Here is a 22,277-nt window from a genome sequence, read left to right on the forward strand (position 1 = left end):
ATAACCACCCCTGTTGCTGACTGGACCTTGACCTCCCCTGGGTCCCCACAGCATGGGACACTCCCTGATCCAGTGTCTAAGCTGGCCACATCCAAAGCATGTAAATGGCTTACCTCTGGGTCCTCCGCGACCCCTCCCTCCTTCTCTCATACCTCCTGTTACTCTGACAGGCCCGCCCCGATAAGGGGAACTAGACACCCATTCAGGCACTGGGTACAAATTTGGGGTGTAGTTTTGTGGTGGCGGCTGTTGAACCATCTGATTGGCTACTTTTTGGTTTGTCTTTTTAGCATCATTTACCTTTTTCCTTGCCTCATCCAAATGGAGCTTTAGGAGCTGCACCTGGGCTGACTCTGTGCTCTGTCTATCCTCCTCCTGTATAGCCTTGTGTCTTTTCATATGATGCATCAAATGTTTTTCCCATTGCTCAGTAGAGCAGCCTGGGATGTCTGGATTGCCCTCCATGGCATCTTGTACTGCTTTGGGCATTCCAGTCATAACAGCTTTTCTAAAAAATGTGGTCTGTAACTGTCCTGAACTTGGATGGCTTCCTGCAGTGTCTGTCCATATGCCTTTGCATCTGCTTAAAAATGCTGACATGTCTTCTCCGTCTTTCATGGAAAAGGTCAGTGAATGCATTGCTCCGGGAGGAATGGGGAATTTATCCCTCATTGCCCCTCCCACAGCTGTGGCTTCACTGGTAAATGGTTCTGAATCTGGTATATAACTAGTGCCTGCCGCAGCCTCAATCTGCTGTATTTCCCACATAGGTAGTTGTTTTCCCAATAATGCTCTCCAATCTCCCATAGCTAATTTATATCCCAATGTGTGTTGGCAAAATTTCTCCATCCAGGGCCCTCCTCCCTCAGTGGGAGGGGGCATTTTATCCAGGATGCAATTCATGTCTGTGAATGAGAATGGTTGATACACATCCCCCGTTTGGGGTCCTTTATATATCAGTGGCAGTTGATGGTATCTAGCGGGTGGTTGTATCTTTTCTCTGTCCCTAAGCTGGTGTCTATGCCTGTGGTCAGCACAGGGCGCTATATGAGTCTGGTTGTGCCTGGTTAGTGCCCCTGTAATTGTGACCTGGTATGTGTCTTCGTCTCCCTCATTACTATTCACACCCCCTGCTTCTGTACCTGCCCCCAATCTCTCCTCAGGACCTTCTGCCCTAATTACTTCCTCTCTTATCTCTCTGAGCTGTCTCTCCTTGAACCCGTCTATTGTTCAACCCCCTGACTCTGTATCCTCCCCTGTCCTGCTCCTCCCCCGTTTAGGGTGGAGGGTGTTTCTGACACTGTCGTGGGTGAGCTTCTTGCCTGATCTATCTCTTCCTGTCTGCTCGTCTGCTCATGTACTTTCCTATTCCCTTCTCTGGCTTCCTGCATCCTACGCTCTGCCTCCCTCACCAGGTCCTCCACCTCTGATATTTTCCTTGTTACTACTTCCTCTAACGTCTCCCTAATCTGTCTGTATTCCTCCTTTCCTATTGCTGTCATTTTCATTACTCCTTCTTCCACACACATGAGTGGCATCTGCGGTGTGGGATAAGGAGGGGGTTGTATCCCGGGCATTTTGGGATATATTGGCGCTGATGCTTCTGTTTTTTCATTTCCTTTATCTTTTTCTTTGGTTATTTCTGAGTGTTTTTGATTCATTTCTACTGCCATGCAAGCTAAGGTCATGTTGTGTAAGTGGGCTCTTCTCTGCTCATTTTCCTCTCCATCTTTCTTCCATTTTCTTTTGACTAACATGGAAACTTTTTCCGCCTTCCAGTATTCATCTGCTTTCTTTTTAGCTTGTTTTTCTGCCTTCCCTAGGTATAATATCAATCTCTTCCTTTCCTCCTCTTTGGGGACCTTACCCTGTGTTTGTAAGTCTTTCCATATACTGTCATACGCCCCAATCATGGTGTCTCGCTTGTTCCTCGGGAGCCCTGCAAAAATTTGACTCCTGGTTTTTTCCCATTGTTGCTTAACGGTCCATATAACATTGGGAGGGCAATCTCCGTATTCTTCACACTCCCTGTCAGATTCCCCTTCTATTATGTTTTATCTATCCCCACTCAGTAGCCAGCTGGTTTGTATGACACTTGCGTTCCGAGCAACCAGCCCAATCAGAGAAGAGTTCAGTAGCCAGTCAGTTTGTATGGCACATACGTCCCGAGCAACTGACCCAATCAGTGAGTTTTATCAGGCAGTTTACGTTGGCACCAGTTAGGTTTCCACTGCTGATTCTTTCTCACTGAGACACTCCCTCCTTCCTCTCTGAGACACTACTGAGTTTCTACCACCCTTATACACAGTTTTATCAAACAACACACTTTTCAATCATGCAAAATATCAAACATTCACACTTGCCGTTAAAACACAGCACATATCATAAACCAGTGAGCGCTGCTTTTATGGGAACCTCCGTTTTTTTTTGTTTTTTTGTTTTTTTTGTTCCCAAGGGTCTCTAAACCTACACACTCAGGGACTCTAACCCCTTATACGGACATGCGCTGCTTTTATGGATTTTCTTTTTAACCCATGGGTCTTTAAACCCGTCCGTATTCCCCACGTGCATGCGCTGCTTTTATGGGATTTCTTTAACCCATGGGTCTCTAAACCCGCACGTCTTCTTTTCAGTACTGTTGTTGCTTTCAGGGCTTCTAATCCCTGGGACTTTAAACCCGTGCACAATTTATTTCAATGCTTTATTCATCCACTTTAACTAGGACACTTGCCGTATAATGACAACACACAATTTGGTATAGCCAATAACAGAACTTCGATAAAACAGGCGTCTGTTTACCTTAGTTTTTTAGCGGCCGCTTGTTGTTGCCATCACACTTCAGTTATCCGTTGTCTTTTACTTCTGTGGTCAATCCGTCCCTTCTCCGTCTTTATCACGTCGGGGTCACCAAATTGTTGGACTTCAGCTCACTCTACCAACTCATCTTCATCTATGTGAGAGCGTAGTCCTGCGTGTTTGTTGATAAAGCAATAGGAGAAGATGTTCGGTCTCAAAACCATCCGTTTTATTTAGCAGTAAATGGATAAAGCATACAGAGCTCTGGGTCTAGATCTTCCTATCCCTGACAAACAGCAGATTGTGTCAGTTCACGAAGTCTGATTCCCTCTCCTTTCCCTGACCCAGTCTTTATACTATACAAAGTGTTGACTGAATATGGATGTGTGATCTTCTTTCTGATTGGTCCGTTCATCTGACTCCGTTTCCGCCTCACTGATATCCGGACTCCAGGTAATCTTCTTCTCCATCTGTGTTGCAGCTGCCGTCGTAGCTGCCGTCGTAAAATCCTGTTCCTATCTCTGAAACCACAAATCACAGCACATTTCGTCTCCACTCCCCCCTGACCACAACACTTCCAGTGTCCCCCTTTCCCATTCAGAGTCGCCAACCCTATGTCAGCGACCCTCACACCCTCCATGGAGACAGACATCTTGTCTCTACTCCCCCTTTACCACAACATCCTTATTGCCCCCTTATTATTCAGAGTCGCTAACCTTATTTAAGGTCAGTGACCCTCACACCTAATTTACTCTGCGACCCTCTGTCTGCTAACATACTCAGTACTTTTCCACTGCCACTATAGACCCTCCTGTCCTTGTAACAAGCCCTGTTTCTCATGCATGTGTTTTCCCAATGATTAATATATCCTTATATCCCTTATTCCAATTAATACGTTGTAATCATCATTATTAAACATCACACCATTACATTTATCTACACTAGGTTATACTGGTAGGCGGGCCTACTGCAAGACAAACTTACGTTGATTGCCGACTGTCCATGCTGAGCCGGAGAGCCAACTAACTAGGCCTACTGCAGTAAATATCGGTAAGAAATAACAATAAAGCAAATTACAGCCTCCTCTATAGGCCGAATTTGGATACGCACTCAAGGTGGCCTGCGATATACAACAGCCAACAATGGTAATACGGCCTAATTTAATCAGCGGAGGAATAGATTGTCGTAGCCTACATCTCAGCCATGACCCCAGTTTTTATTATTTTGGACCCGTTAAGGAAATAATTTGCAAAAAGGGTTCTAAGTTCCCCGGTTTGTTCCTCGATTGGCAATAGCGGGGAATATAGGACCCTTTATTTGGAAAAAGGTCCTATGTTCCCCTGGAAACAGCGGGGAATATAGGACCCTTTTTCCAAAAGAGGGTTCTATGTTCCCCGGTGTCTATTGCAACGGGGATTATAGGATCTTTTTAGGGGAAAACGGGGAATATAGGACCCGGGGACTATAGGCACGGCCCCGAAAAGACATGTTAGAGAAGAGAACAGTTTGCAATAGTCATTAGTCATAATCAATTAAGTCATCAACTAGTCATAATCTGTACTCTGTAATCTATACTCGATAATCTCGTCAGCAGAACAGTGGTTGGTAAATTCACTGAGACAGAAAACCGACCCGCCATCCAGTACAGGTTGTGAAACACTCAACTTAAAGGCAACAAATTGTAAACTAAGGCAAAAAGATGAGTTTTAAGTTTGGATTTCAAGGACTCAACAGACTCTGATTGTCTGATAGCAGCAGGCAGGTTATTCCACAACAATGGAGCCCGATAGGAAAAGGCCCTGCCACCAGCTGACTTCTTTTGAACTTTGGGTACACACAGGAGCCCTGTATTTTGAGAATGAAGAGCTCGAGATGGCATGTAAGGTTTAAGGAGATCAGACAGGTAAGATGGGGCAAGCCCATTTAGGATTTTATAAATCAGCAGAAGCACCTTGTATTCTGATCTAACATGGATAGGAAGCCAATGAAGGGAGGCAAGAATTGGTGTAATATGGTCAAATTTCCTAGTTTTAGTTAGGATTCTAGCAGCAGCATTCTGAACCATCTGAAGACTTTTAGTACTAGAATGTGGCAGACCTGAGAACAGAACATTACAGTAATCAAGTCTAGATGAAACAAATGCATATATTAGAGTCTCTGTACACCCCCTTACCAGATGAGGTAAGGGGGTGTACATGTGGTGTCCTGACGGACGACCTAGGTGAGGTGAGGTGGTGTACATGTGACGTCCTGATAGATGACCTAGGTGAGGTGAGGGGGTGTACATGTGACGTCCTGACGAACGACCTAGGTGAGGTGAGGTCGTGTACATGTGACGTCCTGATGGACGACCTAGGTGTGGTGGTGTACATGTGGCGTCCTGACGGAGGACTTAGGTGAGGTGAAGTGGTGTACATGTGGGGTCCTGACGGACGACTTAGGTGAGGTGAGGTGGTGTACATGTGATGCCCTGACGGACGACCTAGGTGAGATGAGGTGGTGTACATGTGGCGTCCTGACGGACAACTTAAGTGAGGTGAGGTGGTGTACATGTGACATCCTGATTGACGACCTAGGTGAGGTGAGGTGGTGTACATGTGGCGTCCTGACGGACGACCTAGGTGAGGTGAGGTGGTGTACATGTGGCGTCCTGACGGACGACCTAGGTGAGGTGGTGTACATGTGACGTCCTGATGGATGACCTAGGTGTGGTAGTGTACATGTGGCATCCTGACGGAGGACCTAGGTGAGGTGAAGTGGTGTACATGTGGCGTCCTGACGGACGACCTAGGTGAGGTGAGGTGGTGTACATGTGACGTCCTGATGGACGACCTAGGTGAGGTGGTGTACATGTGACGTCCTAGGTGAGGTGAGGTGGTGTACATGTGACGTCCTGACGGATGACCTAGATGAGGTGAGGTGGTGTACATGTGGTGTCATGACGGACGACTTAGGTGAGGTGAGGTGATGTACATGTGACGTCCTGAGGGACGACCTTGGTGAGGTGAGGTACAGTGGTGTAGTCCTAAAAAAAGAAGTGGTGTACTACAGGATCATGTGTCCCAGCCCCACTAGGGGGGTTCGGCCCCCCGAGAAAATTTTGAAAACTATAGTATAAATCTATGCAATTTAACATATTTTGAGAGCAACAATAATCACTTATAACATCAATACATCACACTTATAAACAGGTCAAACCTGGTAGCCGAGGACAATTTTTGGTAGCCCAAAAATGGGCACAAGAGAAGTCAATTTTAATTTTGCTTTGTTTACTAGTAATGTTATGAGAATCATTACATGACAGTGTATAATTTTCTCTAAAAAACAAATACAATTAAATAATACATTTATACATAGTCACTTTTACTACATCAGCTCATTGTCAATTTGTTTTGTTTATTAGTAACACTGAGTGTATAGTTTTCTCCAAAAAAACAAACAAATAATAATACAATTAAGTAATTTATAGTCACATGCTAAATGAGCTCAGTAAATTTTTTGTTTACATTTATACAGTCATTTATGCTATATCAGCTCAGTCAAACAGCTAAAATATGAAGACATTTTGGCTCATCTGCCAATGGCGGGTAATCTGAAAAAAATTACCAGCCAAAAAACTGCATAAACTAAGGGAATTAAGCATACAGTCCACTTAAGAGTTGGCTAGCAATGTTAGCCTTGCTCACAATCATTTAACATGGTAGCTAGCTAATATTAACTTAAGGTTAGAAAAATGGCAAACGGCAATCCGAGCATTCGTATCTGCAGCGACAAACAGCGCGGATGGAGCCTCTTAGTTCTACAAGTATGGCAGTGATAAGTAATTTTATCATGCTATAGCAAATATATCGATTATTTAGGTTCACTTGGGTGATATTCTTACCGTTCTCTTACGTCTGTGAAGTGTGAATGCCTCGAGAAGCTGCTCGATGCAGAGCCTGGCGTTGACAGATCTCAAAGTCAGCGGCGGGTCCAACCAACTGATTGGCTCATTTGGCTGAAACCATACTACTCAAAGGCTGCGATTCGCTCATAGTTACATCTGCTCCACGCTCTACTCAGTTTAACCCTTTGTGACCTGGGAGAGGTATGGAAAGCTAAAAAAGACAGTAGGTTACGGGCTTTTTAAGCAGTTAAATAGAGGGTATACCGAGGGTATACGCAAATATTGATCCTTAGAAGTCAGCATACGCAAACAGCCCCAGGAAAAAGGTAAGTATACGGCGTATATGCGCATATGGCCCCAACTACACCACTGGTGTGGTGGTGTACATGTGACGTCCTGACGGACGACCTAGGTGAGGTGGTGTACATGTGGCGTCCTGACGGACGACCTAGGTGAGGTGAGGTGGTGTACATGTGGCGTCCTGACGGACGACCTAGGTGAGGTGAGTTGATGTACATGTGGCGTCCTGACAGACGATCTAGGTGAGGTGAGTTGGTGCACATGTAACGTCCTGATGGATGACCTAGGTGAAGTGAGGTGGTGTACATGTGGTGTCCTGACGGATGACCTGGGTGAGGTGAGGGGGTGTACATGTCCTGAAGCTGTGGCAATACTGTTCCTCTGATCCTTCCTTTTTTTTCGTTTTTTTTTCCCATCCCTTTTGTCTTCTCAATTGTACTTGGCCAGTTGCCCTATTTTCCGAGCCATCCCGGTCGTTGCTTCACCCCCTCTGCTGATCCGGAGAGGGCTGCAGACTACCACATGCCTCCTCCCATACATGTGGAGTCACCGGTCGCTTCTTTTCACCTGACCATGAGGAGTTTCACCAGGGGGATGTAGCACGTGGGAGGATCACGCTACCCCCCCCCCCCCCCCAGTTCCCCCTCCCCCCTGAACAGGCGCCCCGACCAACCAGAGGAGGCGCTAGTGCAGCAACCAGGACACATACTCACATCTGGCTTCCCACCTCCAGACATGGCCAATTGTGTCTTTAGGGACGCCGACCAAGCCAGAGGTAACGAAGGATGTAGGGATGCTCTGTGTGGTAGTTTGATGGAACTTGACCAGGGTTTTAGGCCATCTCAGAAGGTATGGTCTTGACCACTGGCGTAAATATAGGTGGTGCAGCCGGTGCAGTAGCACCAGGGCCCGTCGCTAGGAGGGCCCGTCAATATTTCTGCATGCATTGTCCTAGTCCAATGTTACGTGTCTGTTTTGAGCATGTGACGATAGCTTGTTTAGCGCGCGCAATATCATTTACCTATCTAGCCTACCTAAGTAACATTAGAAACATAAAATCAAGCAAGCAAGCATGAGTTACACACATAAAAGTGGATGTAAAAAGAGGAAGGAGAGCAAGGAAAAAAAGGAAAGCTGCAATGTGTGCTGCGTGCATGCCAAACCATGCAATCTAGCAGGTTTTGAGTCTGATGTGTGCTCCCCTGTTACTGCCGAATGACCAGGCTATTAGCTATATTACAGCCTAGTTGCTTTGTGGACTTGTTTCATTGCCTTGTCGACTGATTTGATTTAGAGACCATCTGTTTAGGTTTCCCAACTCTGTCTGTAGTGCATCCGCTCTCCGTGGTTCTGAAGTGTAGCCAATCTTTGACGTACTGACCTTTACAATAACTCATCTGTGTAAACTGTGTCTGTTACTTTGATATTTCTATTTTATTTGTTATATTTTATGCTGTGAAGCACTTTGTGATTGTATATCTGTAAAAGGTGCTATACAAATAAATTACTAAAATTACTTACTAAACCCACCTGTGGTGGTGGTGGTGTGAGCGAGTGAGAGAGAGACGGGGGGGGGGGTCTACGAGGGTTGCTTGCACCAGGGCCCATAATAAATATGTTATGCCAGTGGTCTTGACCAGGGTTTTAGGCCATCTCAGAAGATATGGTCTTGACCAGGGCTTAAGGCCATCTCAGAAGGTATGGTCTTGACCAGGGTTTTAGGCCATCTCAGAAGGTATGGTCTTGACCAGGGCTTCAGGCCATCTCAGAAGGTATGGTCTTGACCAGGGTTTTAGGCCATCTCAGAAGGTATGGTCTTGACCAGGGCTTAAGGTCATCTCAGAAGGTATAGTCTTGACCAGGGTTTTAGGCCATCTCAGAAGGTATGGTCTTGACCAGGGCTTAAGGTCATCTCAGAAGGTATGGTCTTGACCAGGGTTTTAGGCCATCTCAGAAGGTATGGTCTTGACCAGGGCTTAAGGCCATCTCAGAAGGTATGGTTTTTAACGGGGCTTAAGGCCATCTCAGAAGGTATGGTCTTGACCACGCTTTTAAGTCATCTCAGAAGGTATCGTCTTGACCAGGGCTTTAGACCATCTCAGAAGGTATGGTCTCTGTTGTGCCTTCTTAATGACACAACTGGTGTGGAGAGACCAGGAGAGGAAGTCAGAGATCTGAATGCCTAAAAATCTGAAGTTCTTCAAAATCTGAACAGGGACACCGTTGATGTAAAGTGGTGTCTGAACCACTTTGGACTTGCTGTTTTCTCAGCGTTTAGGGAGAGGTCATTATATCTACTCCATATGGACAGGTCCCTCACCTCCTCCCTGTAGGCGTTTTCACTGTTGTCATTTCTCAGTCCGGTTATTCAGAATATGTTTGCCGTCCAGCCAGCCTGCCATCTGACAGGGAGGGGGGTTATGTCTTGGCGGACATGTTGTTTGACACTGCCCACATGCAGGTTAGATGCTAATAAAACAGCAGTTTATGATTTTGGCATAGCCAGGAGCACCCACGTGATTTCTTCCCATGGTACACAAAAAACAAAACCAAAACGGACAACAAATATTTGAAATATTTGAATATATGCTCAACACCTGAATAGGCTCAAATGTAACAATCACCTGTCCAGTGTTTCCTGTTCCAGTCACATGAGCCTGTGTCACACAACAGTTGTAAGAACAGCTGTTCTGCTGACTTTACAGTGAAGTTGGACTCCAGTTGCTGCTGTTGTATCATCCAGGCCGAGCCTGATGTGCTGTGATGCAGTGTTTCCATTCTGGCCGGAGAAGGAGGTCCACCATACATGCTTACAATGTTGACAGACAAGGGAGACCCACTCAGTGAAAGTCCTCTTTGTCCAAACACGTCATTCAGGACAAATCACCTTATCCTGCTGGAATAAATGCCACATTGCTGCATGCCGCATGCCACGAGACTATGCAGTGAATATGCAGCAAGACTAAAGTTGCATATTCGGTTATAGGTTTATCCAGTTCCTCTAACTGGCGGGATCCAGAGTACCGCAGTGGGGGAGAGAGGACAAACAGCCTACAGTGCCACATTTCATGTAATTTTTTTCTGGGGTTTGCACAGCCAGCGATAAACAGTCCGCATTTGCACAGCCTGGCAACAGGCGGTCCTCTGCCAAGTCATTGGGGACCTCTGCTCTTGCTGATTTGGGTTTGCAGTGGACTGTAAACCAGTTAAGGGTTACAGTGGACTGGGTCACATTTGATGCAGATGATCAGTTTGGTTTGTCTAACGACTAAGAGAACATACTATGAGTCAGGCTCAATCCATCAGGACAATTCAGGACTGGGTCAGGTTTGTTGTCAAGCGTGTGTACTAAACAGACTAAGCTATTTTCTTGTGCTTGGTCAGCGTATTTGACATACATAGTGTTGGCGTTTGATATGGTCCACCAAATAGCTCTAAAAAAATATCTGGGATCAATATAGGACGTGATACAGGCTGACTAATGCACTCTTTTCTAACATGTGTTCTCTCTCTGATCACCAGGAGTATTGCAGCGCTCACACTCATCTCCTTGGCAACGCTGATGAACTTCCCCAACCCTCTGAATGCCATGCAGATCCTGTGGATCAACATCATCATGGACGGCCCACCTGCCCAGAGGTACAGGGACTCCCGGGGGGCTGTAGCTTTAAAGACAGGAGTTCACGTTACAGGGCAGTTTCGCCAAATTCTTTACACACTGCATGATGAAAAGTATGTGGACACCCAAACATCACACCCATAGGTGCTCGTTGAACATCTCGTTCCAAACCACAGGCATGGCGTTTCAAAGATTCAGGAGTTTTATTCGTCACATTACTGCCATGAGTACTGAAATGGTTTTTTTTGTATCGCTGAAAACTGCAATAAAATAAGTGGAACGTCAGTAAAAGTGGAATAGAATAAAATGCAATCAAATTTGAACAATTTGAAAAATGTGGGGAGTATGCAGAAGGTATAATCCCGATAAATATCTGTGTACAATGTGCAGTTACTATACAAATACAAGTGTGCAGGTGGTCGTGTGAGTGGGGTGTACTGTGTCAGGGAAAGTGGCAGTAGTGACAACTTCTTGTTATATGTATACATAGGACACACAGTGTGAGTCACAGATTCTGCTGTTATGTGGTATTTAGTGCCCCCGTGCCCTGGGGAAAGGAACTCCTGAGAGTCTCTGTATGGGCCTTGTGGCTATGGGGGCGTCTGCCTGCCTGGCTGCAGGGGCGAACAGAACATTTTTCAGAAAATGTGCAATGCCCCTTTCACAGCAGTGCAGTGACCAGGAAAAACAGTGTTTTCCGTTGGTGTGAATGGGTCAGAAACATAGTTCATCCAGTCTGGGTCCCCAACCCAAGTTTTACATGGGCAAAACACTGCATGGCTTTGGTATGAAAGAGGATGTGGGTTTACTGTGTTGATTTTGATCCAGGACCCTCATCGATATGCTCAGAGTGGCACTAGTATGACCCAAACCTCACCTGAGACAAACCTTCTAATGAACCGGCACACTGTTGTTGTTTTTTTGGGGGCGGGGGGGGAATCAAACCCCCTCCCCCCGTTTTCCCCCAATTGTATCCGGCCAATTACCCCACTCCTCTGAGCCATGCCGGTTTCTGCTCCACCCCCTCTGCCGATCCGGGAGAGGGCTGCAGACTTCCACATGCCTCCTCCCATACATGTGGAGTCACCAGCCGCTTCTTTTCACCTGACAGTGAGGAGTTTCACCAGGGGGACGTAGCGCGTGGGAGGATCACGCTATTCCCCCCAGTTCCCCCTCCCCCCTGAACCGGTTGCCTGGACCAACCAGAGGAGGCGCTAGTGCATCGACCATGACACATACCCATACCTGGCTTCCCACCTGCAGATACGGCCGATTGTGTCTGTAAGGATGCCCGACCAAGCCAGAGGTAACATGGGGATTCGAACCAGCGAGCCCCGTGTTGGTAGGCAACACAATAGACCGCCGCGCCATGGGGACGCCCCATGCTGTTGTATTACACTACCGTTCAAAAGTTTGGGATCACCCAAACAATTTCGTGTTTTCCATGAAAAGTCACACTTATTCACCACCATATGTTGTGAAATGAATAGAAAATAGAGTCAAGACATTGACAAGGTTAGAAATAATGATTTGTATTTGAAATAAGATTTTTTTTACATCAAACTTTGCTTTCGTCAAAGAATCCTCCATTTGCAGCAATTACAGCATTGCAGACCTTTGGCTTTCTAGCTGTTAATTTGTTGAGGTAATCTGGAGAAATTGCACCCCACGCTTCCAGAAGCAGCTCCCACAAGTTGGATTGGTTGGATGGGCACTTCTTTGAGCAGATTGAGTTTCTGGAGCATCACATTTGTGGGGTCAATTAAACGCTCAAAATGGCCAGAAAAAGAGAACTTTCATCTGAAACTCGACAGTCTATTCTTGTTCTTAGAAATGAAGGCTATTCCATGCGAGAAATTGCTAAGAAATTGAAGATTTCCTACACCGGTGTGTACTACTCCCTTCAGAGGACAGCACAAACAGGCTCTAACAGGTACTATTTAATGAAGATGCCAGTTGGGGACCTGTGAGGCGTCTGTTTCTCAAACTAGAGACTCTAATGTACTTATCTTCTTGCTCAGTTGTGCAACGCGGCCTCCCACTTCTTTTTCTACTCTGGTTAGAGCCTGTTTGTGCTGTCCTCTGAAGGGAGTAGTACACACCGGTGTAGGAAATCTTCAATTTCTTAGCAATTTCTCGCATGGAATAGCCTTCATTTCTAAGAACAAGAATAGACTGTCGAGTTTCAGATGAAAGTTCTCTTTTTCTGGCCATTTTGAGCGTTTAATTGACCCCACAAATGTGATGCTCCAGAAACTCAATCTGCTCAAAGAAGTGCCCATCCAACCAATCCAACTTGTGGGAGCTGCTTCTGGAAGCGTGGCGTGCAATTTCTCCAGATTACCTCAACAAATTAACAGCTAGAATGCCAAAGGTCTGCAATGCTGTAATTGCTGCAAATGGAGGATTCTTTGACGAAAGCAAAGTTTGATGTAAAAAAAATCTTATTTCAAATACAAATCATTATTTCTAACCTTGTCAATGTCTTGACTCTATTTTCTATTCATTTCACAACATATGGTGGTGAATAAGTGTGACTTTTCATGGAAAACACAAAATTGTTTGGGTGATCCCAAACTTTTGAACGGTAGTGTATATGTTTTCATAAGGTAACTGAATAGAGAAAAGAAATCCTATAAAGTCAAGGACTGCCTAAGCAAACAACAGATCTTCTCCACCCTTTGCCGTGCCGAATCTCCACTGTGAACAAACACGTTGAAATAGCCGCTTTTCCTGATGTTGAGACAAAACCACTCCATTTAAATGAAGTTGCAGATCCAGGTCTTGTGTGAAAGGCAACAACCCGGTATTTGCCAATGACCGTATTATGGTATGGCTGGTCAAACGCATGTTAAACCTTTGTTCAGTAGCCCACGTCATACATGGATTTTGTTTGAAACGGTCTTAAGGCGTCAGCTTTGTGTAATATACAGCTTGGGAGTGGAGCCTGTGGACAGAGACGTGATCCGAAAACCTCCGCGGAACGTGAGGGACAGCATCATCACCCGCAGCCTGATCATCAAAGTGCTGGTGTCAGCGCTCATCATCGTCTGTGGCACGCTCTTCGTCTTCTGGAGGGAGGTGTGTCCTTTCTGGATTTACTGCAGTTCCCTGCAGACACTAGTATGCCTGCCTAACTTGCAAATGTGAATTTCTCATCTTTATAAATAGGTAGTATTCTTTCTTTTTTTAGACTTTCCTACTAGTATGTACATACGTAGGTGTGCAGGATTTAATGTCGCCCCTTATGGAAACTGTCTAGTACTTTAAACTGTTGATGCAGACATCGATATCCATCTTAGTCACATAGAACATAAAAACTTACAGTAAATACATATTTATATTACATTTTACTTTTGTAATTTTTGTAAATGTTGTGTTATGTCTGAATGTCAAGTGAACAAGGTAGCAGGTTAAAAATCCTGGTAAATTACTTTGCAAATAAAACTGATTCTAGTAGTTTCTTGTCAAGAGACTGATGTTCTTCTGACATGTATTATACAGAGTATTGTGATGGACAGAAGTTATGTCTGTGCTGTGGGTTCATAGTGCTGTAACTATTGAGGTGGTAGTCCACCAAGGCTTAAGAACCTGTTGAAAAAGTAGAGTTCAGAATTACCCACGGGTGGAGTGTGTTACACAACATGTGCAACATCTACATTTTGTAGATGTAATATTGGCTCACAGTGACATGGCAGTCAACACAAGCATGATGTTTTCCACAGTCAGATGCTGGTGTTTACAGCCAGATGCTGATGTTTTCCACAGCCAGATGCTGGTGTTTACAGCCAGATGTTAATGTTTTCCACAGCCAGATGCTGGTATTTACAGCCACAGCAGATGCTGGTGTTTACAGCCAGATGCTGGTTTTTTCCACAGCCAGATGCTGGTCTTTATAACTAGATGCTGATATTTTCCATAGCCAGATGCTGTTGTTTACAGCCAGATGCTGGTGTTTTCCACAGCCAGATGCTGGTGTTTACAGCAAGATGCTAATGTTTTCCATAGCCAGATGCTGATTTTTTTCCACAGCCGGATGCTGATTTTTTCCATAGCCAGATGCTGATGTTTACAGCCAGATGCTGATGTTTACAGCCACAGCGGATGCTGGTGTTTACAGCCAGATGCTGATGTTTACAGCCAGATGCTGGTGTTTTCCACAGCCAGATGCTGGTGTTTTCCACAGCCAGATGCTGGAGTTTACAGCCAAATGCTGGTGTTTACAGCCACAGCAGATGCTGGTGTTTACAGCCAGATGCTTATGCTTACAGCCAGATGCTGGTGTTTTCCACAGCCAGATGCTGGTGTTTTCCACAGCCAGATGCTGAGGTTTACAGCCACAGCAGATGCTGGTATTTACAGCCAGATGCTAATGTTTACAGCCAGATGCTGGTGTTTTCCACAGCCAGATGCTGGTGTTTACAGCCAAATGCTGGTGTTTACAGCCACAGCCAGATGCTGGTGTTTACAGCCAGATGCTGGTATTTACAGCCAGATGCTGGTGTTTTCCACAACCAGATCCTGGGGTTTACAGCCAAATGCTGGTGTTTGCAGCCACAGCCAGATGCTGGTGTTTACAGCAGATGCTGGTGTTTACAGCCAGATGCTGATGTTTTCCACAGCCAAATGCTGATATTTACAGCCAGATGCTGATGTTTATAGCCAGATGCTGATGTTTTCCACAGCCAGATGCTGATGTTTACAGCCAGATGCTAATGTTTTCCACAGCCAGATGCTGGTGTTTGCAGCCAGATGCTAATGTTTTCCACAGCCAGATGCTGATATTTAAAGCCACAGCAGATGCTGGTGTTTACAGCCAGATGCTGATGTTTTCCACAGCCAGACGCTGGTGTTTACAGCCAGATGTTAATGTTTTCCACAGCCAGATGCTGATATCTACAGCCACAGCAGATGCTGGTGTTTACAGCCAGATGCTGGTTTTTTCCACAGCCAGATGCTGGTCTTTATAACTAGATGCTGATGTTTTCTACAGCCAGATGCTGTTGTTACAGCCAGATGCTGGTGTTTTCCACAGCCAGATGCTGTTGTTTACAGCCAGATGCTAATGTTTTCCACAGCCAGATGCTGATTTTTTTCCACAGCCAAATGCTGGTGTTTACAGCCACAGCAGATGCTGGTGTTTACAGCCAGATGCTGATGTTTACAGCCAGATGCTGGTGTTTTCCACAACCAGATCCTGGGGTTTACAGCCAAATGCTGGTGTTTACAGCCACAGCCAGATGCTGGTGTTTACAGCCAGATGCTGTTGTTTACAGCAGATGCTGGTGTTTACAGCCAAATGCTGATGTTTACAGCCAGATGCTGATGTTTATAGCCAGATGCTGATGTTTTCCACAGCCAGATGCTGGTGTTTTCCACAGCCAAATGCTGGTGTTTACAGCCACAGCCAGATGCTGGTGTTTACAGCCAGATGCTGTTGTTTACAGCCAGATGCTAATGTTTTCCACAGCCAGATGCTGATTTTTTTCCACAGCCAGATGCTGATGTTTACAGCCAAATGCTGATGTTTACAGCCACAGCAGATGCTGGTGTTTACAGCCAGATGCTGATGTTTACAGCCAAATGCTGGTGTTTTCCACAGCCAGATGCTGGTGTTTTCCACAGCCAGATGCTGGGGTTTGCAGCCAAATGCTGGTGTTTACAGCCACAGCCAGATGCTGGTGTTTACAGCCTGATGCTGATGTTTTCCACAGCCAGATGCTGGTGTTTACAGCCAGATGCTGATGTTTTCCACAGCCAGACGCTGGTGTTTACAGCCAGATGTTAATGTTTTCCACAGCCAGATGCTGATATTTACAGCCACAGCAGATACTGGTGTTTACAGCCAGATGCTGGTTTTTTCCACAGCCAGATGCTGGTCTTTATAACTAGATGCTGATGTTTTCTACAGCCAGATGCTGTTGTTTACAGTCAGATGCTGGTGTTTTCCACAGCCAGATGCTGTTGTTTACAGCCAGATGCTAATGTTTTCCACAGCCAGATGCTGATTTTTTTCCACAGCCAGATGCTGATGTTTACAGCCAAATGCTGGTGTTTAAAGCCACAGCAGATGCTGGTGTTTACAGCCAGATGCTGATGTTTACAGCCAGATGCTGGTGTTTTCCACAGCCAGATGCTGGTGTTTTCCACAGCCAGATGCTGGGGTTTACAGCCACAGCCAGATGCTGGTGTTTACAGCCAGATGCTGTTGTTTACAGCAGATGCTGGTGTTTACAGCCAAATGCTGATGTTTACAGCCAGATGCTGATGTTTATAGCCAGATGCTGATGTTTTCCACAGCCAGATGCTGGTGTTTTCCACAGCCAAATGCTGGTGTTTACAGCCACAGCCAGATGCTGGTGTTTACAGCCAGATGCTGTTGTTTACAGCCAGATGCTGATGTTTTCCACAGCCAAATGCTGATGTTTACAGCCAGATGCTGATGTTTATAGCCAGATGCTGATGTTTTCCACAGCCAGATACTGGTGTTTACATCTAGATGCTGATGTTTACAGCCAGAAGCTAATGTTTTCCACAGCCAGATGCTGATGTTTATAGCCAGATGCTGATATTTACAGCCACAGCAGATGCTGGTTTTTACAGCCAGATGCTGTTTTTTTCCACAGCCAGATGCTGGTCTTTACAACTAGATGCTGATGTTTTCCACAGCCAGATGCTGGTGTTTACAGCCACTTGCTGTTTGCTGGCAAGCTAGCCATGTTGAAACGTTGCAGATTCTGATTGATTTGATTGTCAGCCAAACTTGTGTCATTCTGATGCTTGCATTTGGTGCCGTTCAATGTGTTATCTCTACCCCAGTAGTTTCTTGGAGAAGTACCTACCCAACAGTATGTACTAAAATGTTTCTCCAGTATCTAGAATTGGTCCTTATTCCTGTTGAAAACTACATAAAAGATCAGAGTGCCTGAAAAAGTTCAGCGTCCTGGAATAGGTGCTTGCAGTGTAAATGACCCTTTGTAATGTAGGATTGTTTTGACCTAATGGATACCTGGAATCCAGGAGGGATGTTAAGATGGCTAGCATGTTGGTTGTTCAAGTTGGCTTCTGGGGTTCCAGTTAGCTGGCGAAATGAAAATGTCTTTTGTTGTTGTTTTTCAGCTGCGGGACAATGTGATCACACCACGTGACACCACTATGACTTTCACTTGCTTCGTCTTCTTCGATATGTTCAACGCGCTCAGCTCTCGCTCTCAGGTGTGGATGGAGAGAAACTCTGAACATTCTGGCCTCTGGTTCTAATCAGCCTGCTGGGGTTTTAATCTACACCAGACTGCTAATTGATCAATCAATCAGTCAATCAGTCAATCAAACTTTAATGATGTTGCATGTTGTACATTAAAATGCACTACATTAAACATGAGGGCAATTAAACGGTGTAGCCAAGAGAAAGAAGCTGTCCCCCTCAGTGAAACATTGTGGATAAAAGTGTTTTAGTGTTGTGGTGGATGGTAATATAATTTACTGCTAATGATGTCTATTTCCTTGTCTGTCTTCCTGTCTGTCTCTGTGTCTACTGGATCTTTATATGTGTCTAAGTACTTTCAGAAATATTCTTTTAAATCCACATGAACTTGCCCTGTTAACAAAATTCTTCTCATATCTCACCAACCAAACAGTGATGTGGATGCTCGTGTAGACAGTTCTTGATAAACAAGCTGACCTACCTGAAAAACTTAAACAAGCCTCCGACAGTTAGTTTCCTTCATATCACAAACGCTATGAACTCATCACACACTGACATATGACCTTTGACCTGGTGTCGTTTCTCCTCAGACCCGGATGGTGCATGAGATGGGCCTGTGTAGCAACAGGATGTTCTGTTATGCTGTGCTGGGCTCCATCATGGGACAGCTGCTGGTCATCTACTTCCCTCCACTGCAGAGTATCTTCCAGACAGAGAGCCTCAGCCTCCTGGGTAACAACACATCCTCTTCAATAACATCGCATCCTCTCACACAGAATAGATAAAAAATAGAGAAGCTAGGTCTTATTTTAGCTTTTGATTTTTTTTTTTTATTACAGTCTTGGAAGGTTTACATGCAAACATAATAATTTGATATTTTCGATCACTGGCATATTTAAGACAATTGATAACCCCTGAATAATCTACATCGTATGTGTGTCTGTCTGTCCCTTAGACCTGCTCTTTCTGTTGGCCCTGACCTCCTCGGTCTGTGTGGTGTCTGAGGTCATCAAGAAGGTGGAGAGGTTGAGCCGATTGGAGCGGACACCCTGGGCCACTGACTCCTTCCATGAGGTATGACCCACGCTTCCCTTCCCTCCACAACAATGAACATCTGGTTTGGAGGACGGATTGGTAGTGTTGGAGGATGATGGCGGTGCAAGCAGGATGTTTTTAAGCCAGGAGGGGGGGTCAAAAGAGACTGGCTGAGGACCCTTGACAACCCCTCAAACCCCACTACCAGGCCCAAGAGATGCTCTGGTCTGAGACCTGATAAACCCTCCTGGTCTCAGGGGCGAGGGGAGAACCTTCCTATGAAAGACACTGGAACTGGCGCTTGATTGGCTTGACTGATCTGAGAGGACATTGAGAGGGGCTGCTGGAGGATTGACCCTGCACCCGTACTTGAAGCTGTGGAAGATAGCACCTGGAGAGCTTAATCTTCTCACATCCTTTCTAAACTTGTGCACTCTGTTTGCCTCCAGTGGCCTGGCCTAATCGTGGGTACCGAACCATAGCTTTACTTTGACGCGACAGCAGCCCGAGCAGCTGTTAAGTGTCTTTAGTTCTTTCCCTGCAGTCACTTACAGTACGTAGACTAACCTTCTAAACCAATCGAGGCTTGAGATGTGTGCAATTCTTTCCATACTTTTTTTTTCAGCGTTCTGTTTTGGTATATAATTTAGAAGATTTTGAACACTACTGGGCTTTTTGTGGTTTAACACGGTAAATGGACTTCTAAAGTCTGGGACATGGTTTTATGTTTTCTGCTGGGGGGTGTGAAGTGTATGGATGGAGGAGGATCATCCATGTATATATGTTCTGGTTACTGTTAAGCACACTGCTCTACACATTAAAAGGAACCAAGGTGTTTGCTGTACATAAATATTGAGGGGGAAAAATCACAATCACAGTGCAGTTTTGCACTCCAGGCAGTTCTGACTTCATCAGGCTTTTCTGAACTGCTGCTGGGAGAGACAAGCACAGCGACGTGGAGATGCCTCCAGCCAGCCAAATGCTGAAAACACAATGCCATGGCCAGTAAGTGAGTCAACTCTCCTCACAGTCCATCCACATACTTTCACATCAATTTCTTTAGAAACCACAGCCGTCTGTACTCCACACACAGCGGGAAACTCTCAGTATCTCTCTTTCTCATTGTCTCTTCCTCTCTCATTTTGTGCCTTAAGAGAGTACATTTTTCTTAAAATCGCAGAACTGGAAGAAAGTCATGAATTTCAGGGGTACTCGGTAGTTTGAGGGGTTTAGCACTTGGGTTCAAAATGTTAGTACAAGGAGATTATTTTGGACTCGTATATGAATTCCGCCGATTGTTTCCTTCTCTGAATCGGATAATATTGTTCACTTTCTACAACTATGAATCCCATAATTCCCCTTGCCCCACAGCCTCTCAGATCTACCATATTCCAGCACTGATGCCCTGTGGGAGGTGTAGGCAGGGTCGTGGTTCAGGTAGCAGGAGATCTTAGTGCTGTTGAGTGACTGGTACAGAGTGAAGCACAGTGATGCTGCTTTACCAGATCACTCCAGCTGAGATGGAGAGAACAGGGACTGGATCTTACTCCTGCCTGTCCAGCATCTATGAGGTCCCTGTTCCACTTCTTCCTGTTAGGCTCTCTTCCTCCCACACTCTTCCTCTTGCTCCTCATCCAAAACGCCTCTGGGACATGGTGAACATGAAGAGCTTGGTGGAAATATGTACTCTGCACTGTTATATGAGTGCAAAGAGGTCTGTGTGTCCGTGTGACAGACACGTGAGTGGTTGTAGAACTTGAGTTTACTGTCAGTTTTTGTGTCGGGGCCAGATGTGAGCCGTGTTAGATCTGTGTTTATGTCTCACAAAGCAGGAATGGCGAGGTACAAACCTGACCAGCCACCTTACACACTGCTGTGTGTTGGGTAAGTTTGTCAGTCCCAGCAGTAAAGGCCGACCCCCGATGTCTGCTGATGAAATACTGACGGTGGCTGTTCATTTATTCTTGACGTCAGTGTTGATTGCTAACCAGTCATCATGTTGAGGTCCCGTTCTTTTCAAACATCTTGTTGGCGGCTAAAATAGGGACCGCTGCTACACTAGTTGACGCTGTTGTCTGTTGTGAATGGTAAGGAGTCCTCATGTACAGGTCCTGTGCTACTATAGCTCACTGATGAGGATTATGAAGTCCACATATGTGAGAGAAAGGATTTAATTTTTCACTTTAAAGTCAACTACTGACTGTATGGACCCAGAACAGTTTACAGGACTAGATGCACACTTTAAACCCAGCAAGTCCGTCGTATGAGCTGATGATGAAAAGGTTTGCCATCCTGAAGTCCACACCCATTCCTTTTTGTGGTTTTCTTTTGTGTTTCACAGAACAACTTAGAGTCTGCACCGCTTTGTGAAATACTCGTATCGATAGAGCACTAAAGCTCCTCATCTTTCTACTGTAGAAGCTGAGAAAACTGTCGTGTGCCCATCACCGTTCATCCGTGTACTGGCTCAGTCCACACCAGGCCCACACCAGGCCCACGCCAGGCCCACACCAGTTCCACGCCAGGCCCACACCACTTCACACCAGGCCCACACTAGTCCACACCAGGCCCACGCCAGTCCACACCAGGCCCACGCCAATCCACGCCAGGCCCGCACCAGGTCCATACCAGTCCACACCAGGCCCACACCAGCCCACACCAGGCCCACACCAGTCCACACCAGGCCCACATCAGTCCACACTGGGCCCAAGTGTCACTGTGCTGTAAACCCACAAACGCAAGCTTGTGTTGTGAGGTCTGTTGTCCTGGTAGAGCAGACACGGAGCCAGGGCAATGACCCCGAGCCGTCACCCCGACATCTAGCCCACCTCCACTTGTCCCCTGTGTCTCGTGCCACAGCTCAACAGCCAGTCACACAATGACTCACTGTTTTCTGTCTGTCGAGATAATTTATGATCCTCTGTTCGAGTGTGTGTGAGTCACTGAATGTGTGTGCTTGTACTGTTACTGGATGAGAATAAAATGTATATTAAAAATTTTATAAATCTTTTGGAAAATGCCTTTTGTTTGTGTGTGTTTGGAGAAAGTGTATACAGACAGTTTCAATACCTAAATTACCTTATTTAAAGCTGCAGTGTGTAGAATTTTTGTCATTGTTATCATCGAATATCTTGTGATTGCACATATGTTTATCCGTAAAATAATTGTATAATTCTGTTTAGTTTTCACTCTTTCCCTCTGCTTTAAACTCTGCAACTAGGCTGTTGCGCCGTCAACATCTGTGACCAGTAAGGTTATGTAAACATCATAAAACATCCATCATCCAAACCACTTATCCTGCTCAGGGTCACGGGATGCTGGACCCTATCCCAGCAGTCACTGGGCAGCAGATGGGGAGACACCCTGGACAGGCTGCCAGACCATCACAGGGCCACACACACAGTCATAGCTAGGGACAGTTTAGTACTGCTGATTCA

General features: G+C 45.6%; 1 protein-coding gene across 4 annotated transcripts in view; it reads left to right on the forward strand.

Moving 5' to 3' along the window:
• The window catches only part of atp2c1 (ATPase secretory pathway Ca2+ transporting 1), a 174,922-nt gene extending 153,072 nt beyond the window's left edge, over nucleotides 1–21,850 (forward strand). For 3 of the 4 annotated variants that reach the window (XM_056285570.1, XM_056285571.1, XM_056285572.1), the window contains 5 exons: nucleotides 10,505–10,621; nucleotides 13,535–13,682; nucleotides 17,721–17,816; nucleotides 18,396–18,537; nucleotides 18,761–21,850. In XM_056285570.1, the coding sequence (XP_056141545.1) occupies nucleotides 10,505–10,621; nucleotides 13,535–13,682; nucleotides 17,721–17,816; nucleotides 18,396–18,537; nucleotides 18,761–18,885 (628 nt within the window). In that variant the 3' untranslated portion in view covers nucleotides 18,886–21,850. The remainder of the gene's footprint in view (nucleotides 1–10,504; nucleotides 10,622–13,534; nucleotides 13,683–17,720; nucleotides 17,817–18,395; nucleotides 18,538–18,760) is intronic. The other variant, XR_008810681.1, reaches the window with a different exon arrangement.
• Nucleotides 21,851–22,277: the final 427 nt, after the last annotated feature.

The sequence above is a fragment of the Lampris incognitus genome, chromosome 9, assembly GCF_029633865.1.
Source record: "Lampris incognitus isolate fLamInc1 chromosome 9, fLamInc1.hap2, whole genome shotgun sequence".
NCBI lineage: Eukaryota > Metazoa > Chordata > Actinopteri > Lampriformes > Lampridae > Lampris > Lampris incognitus.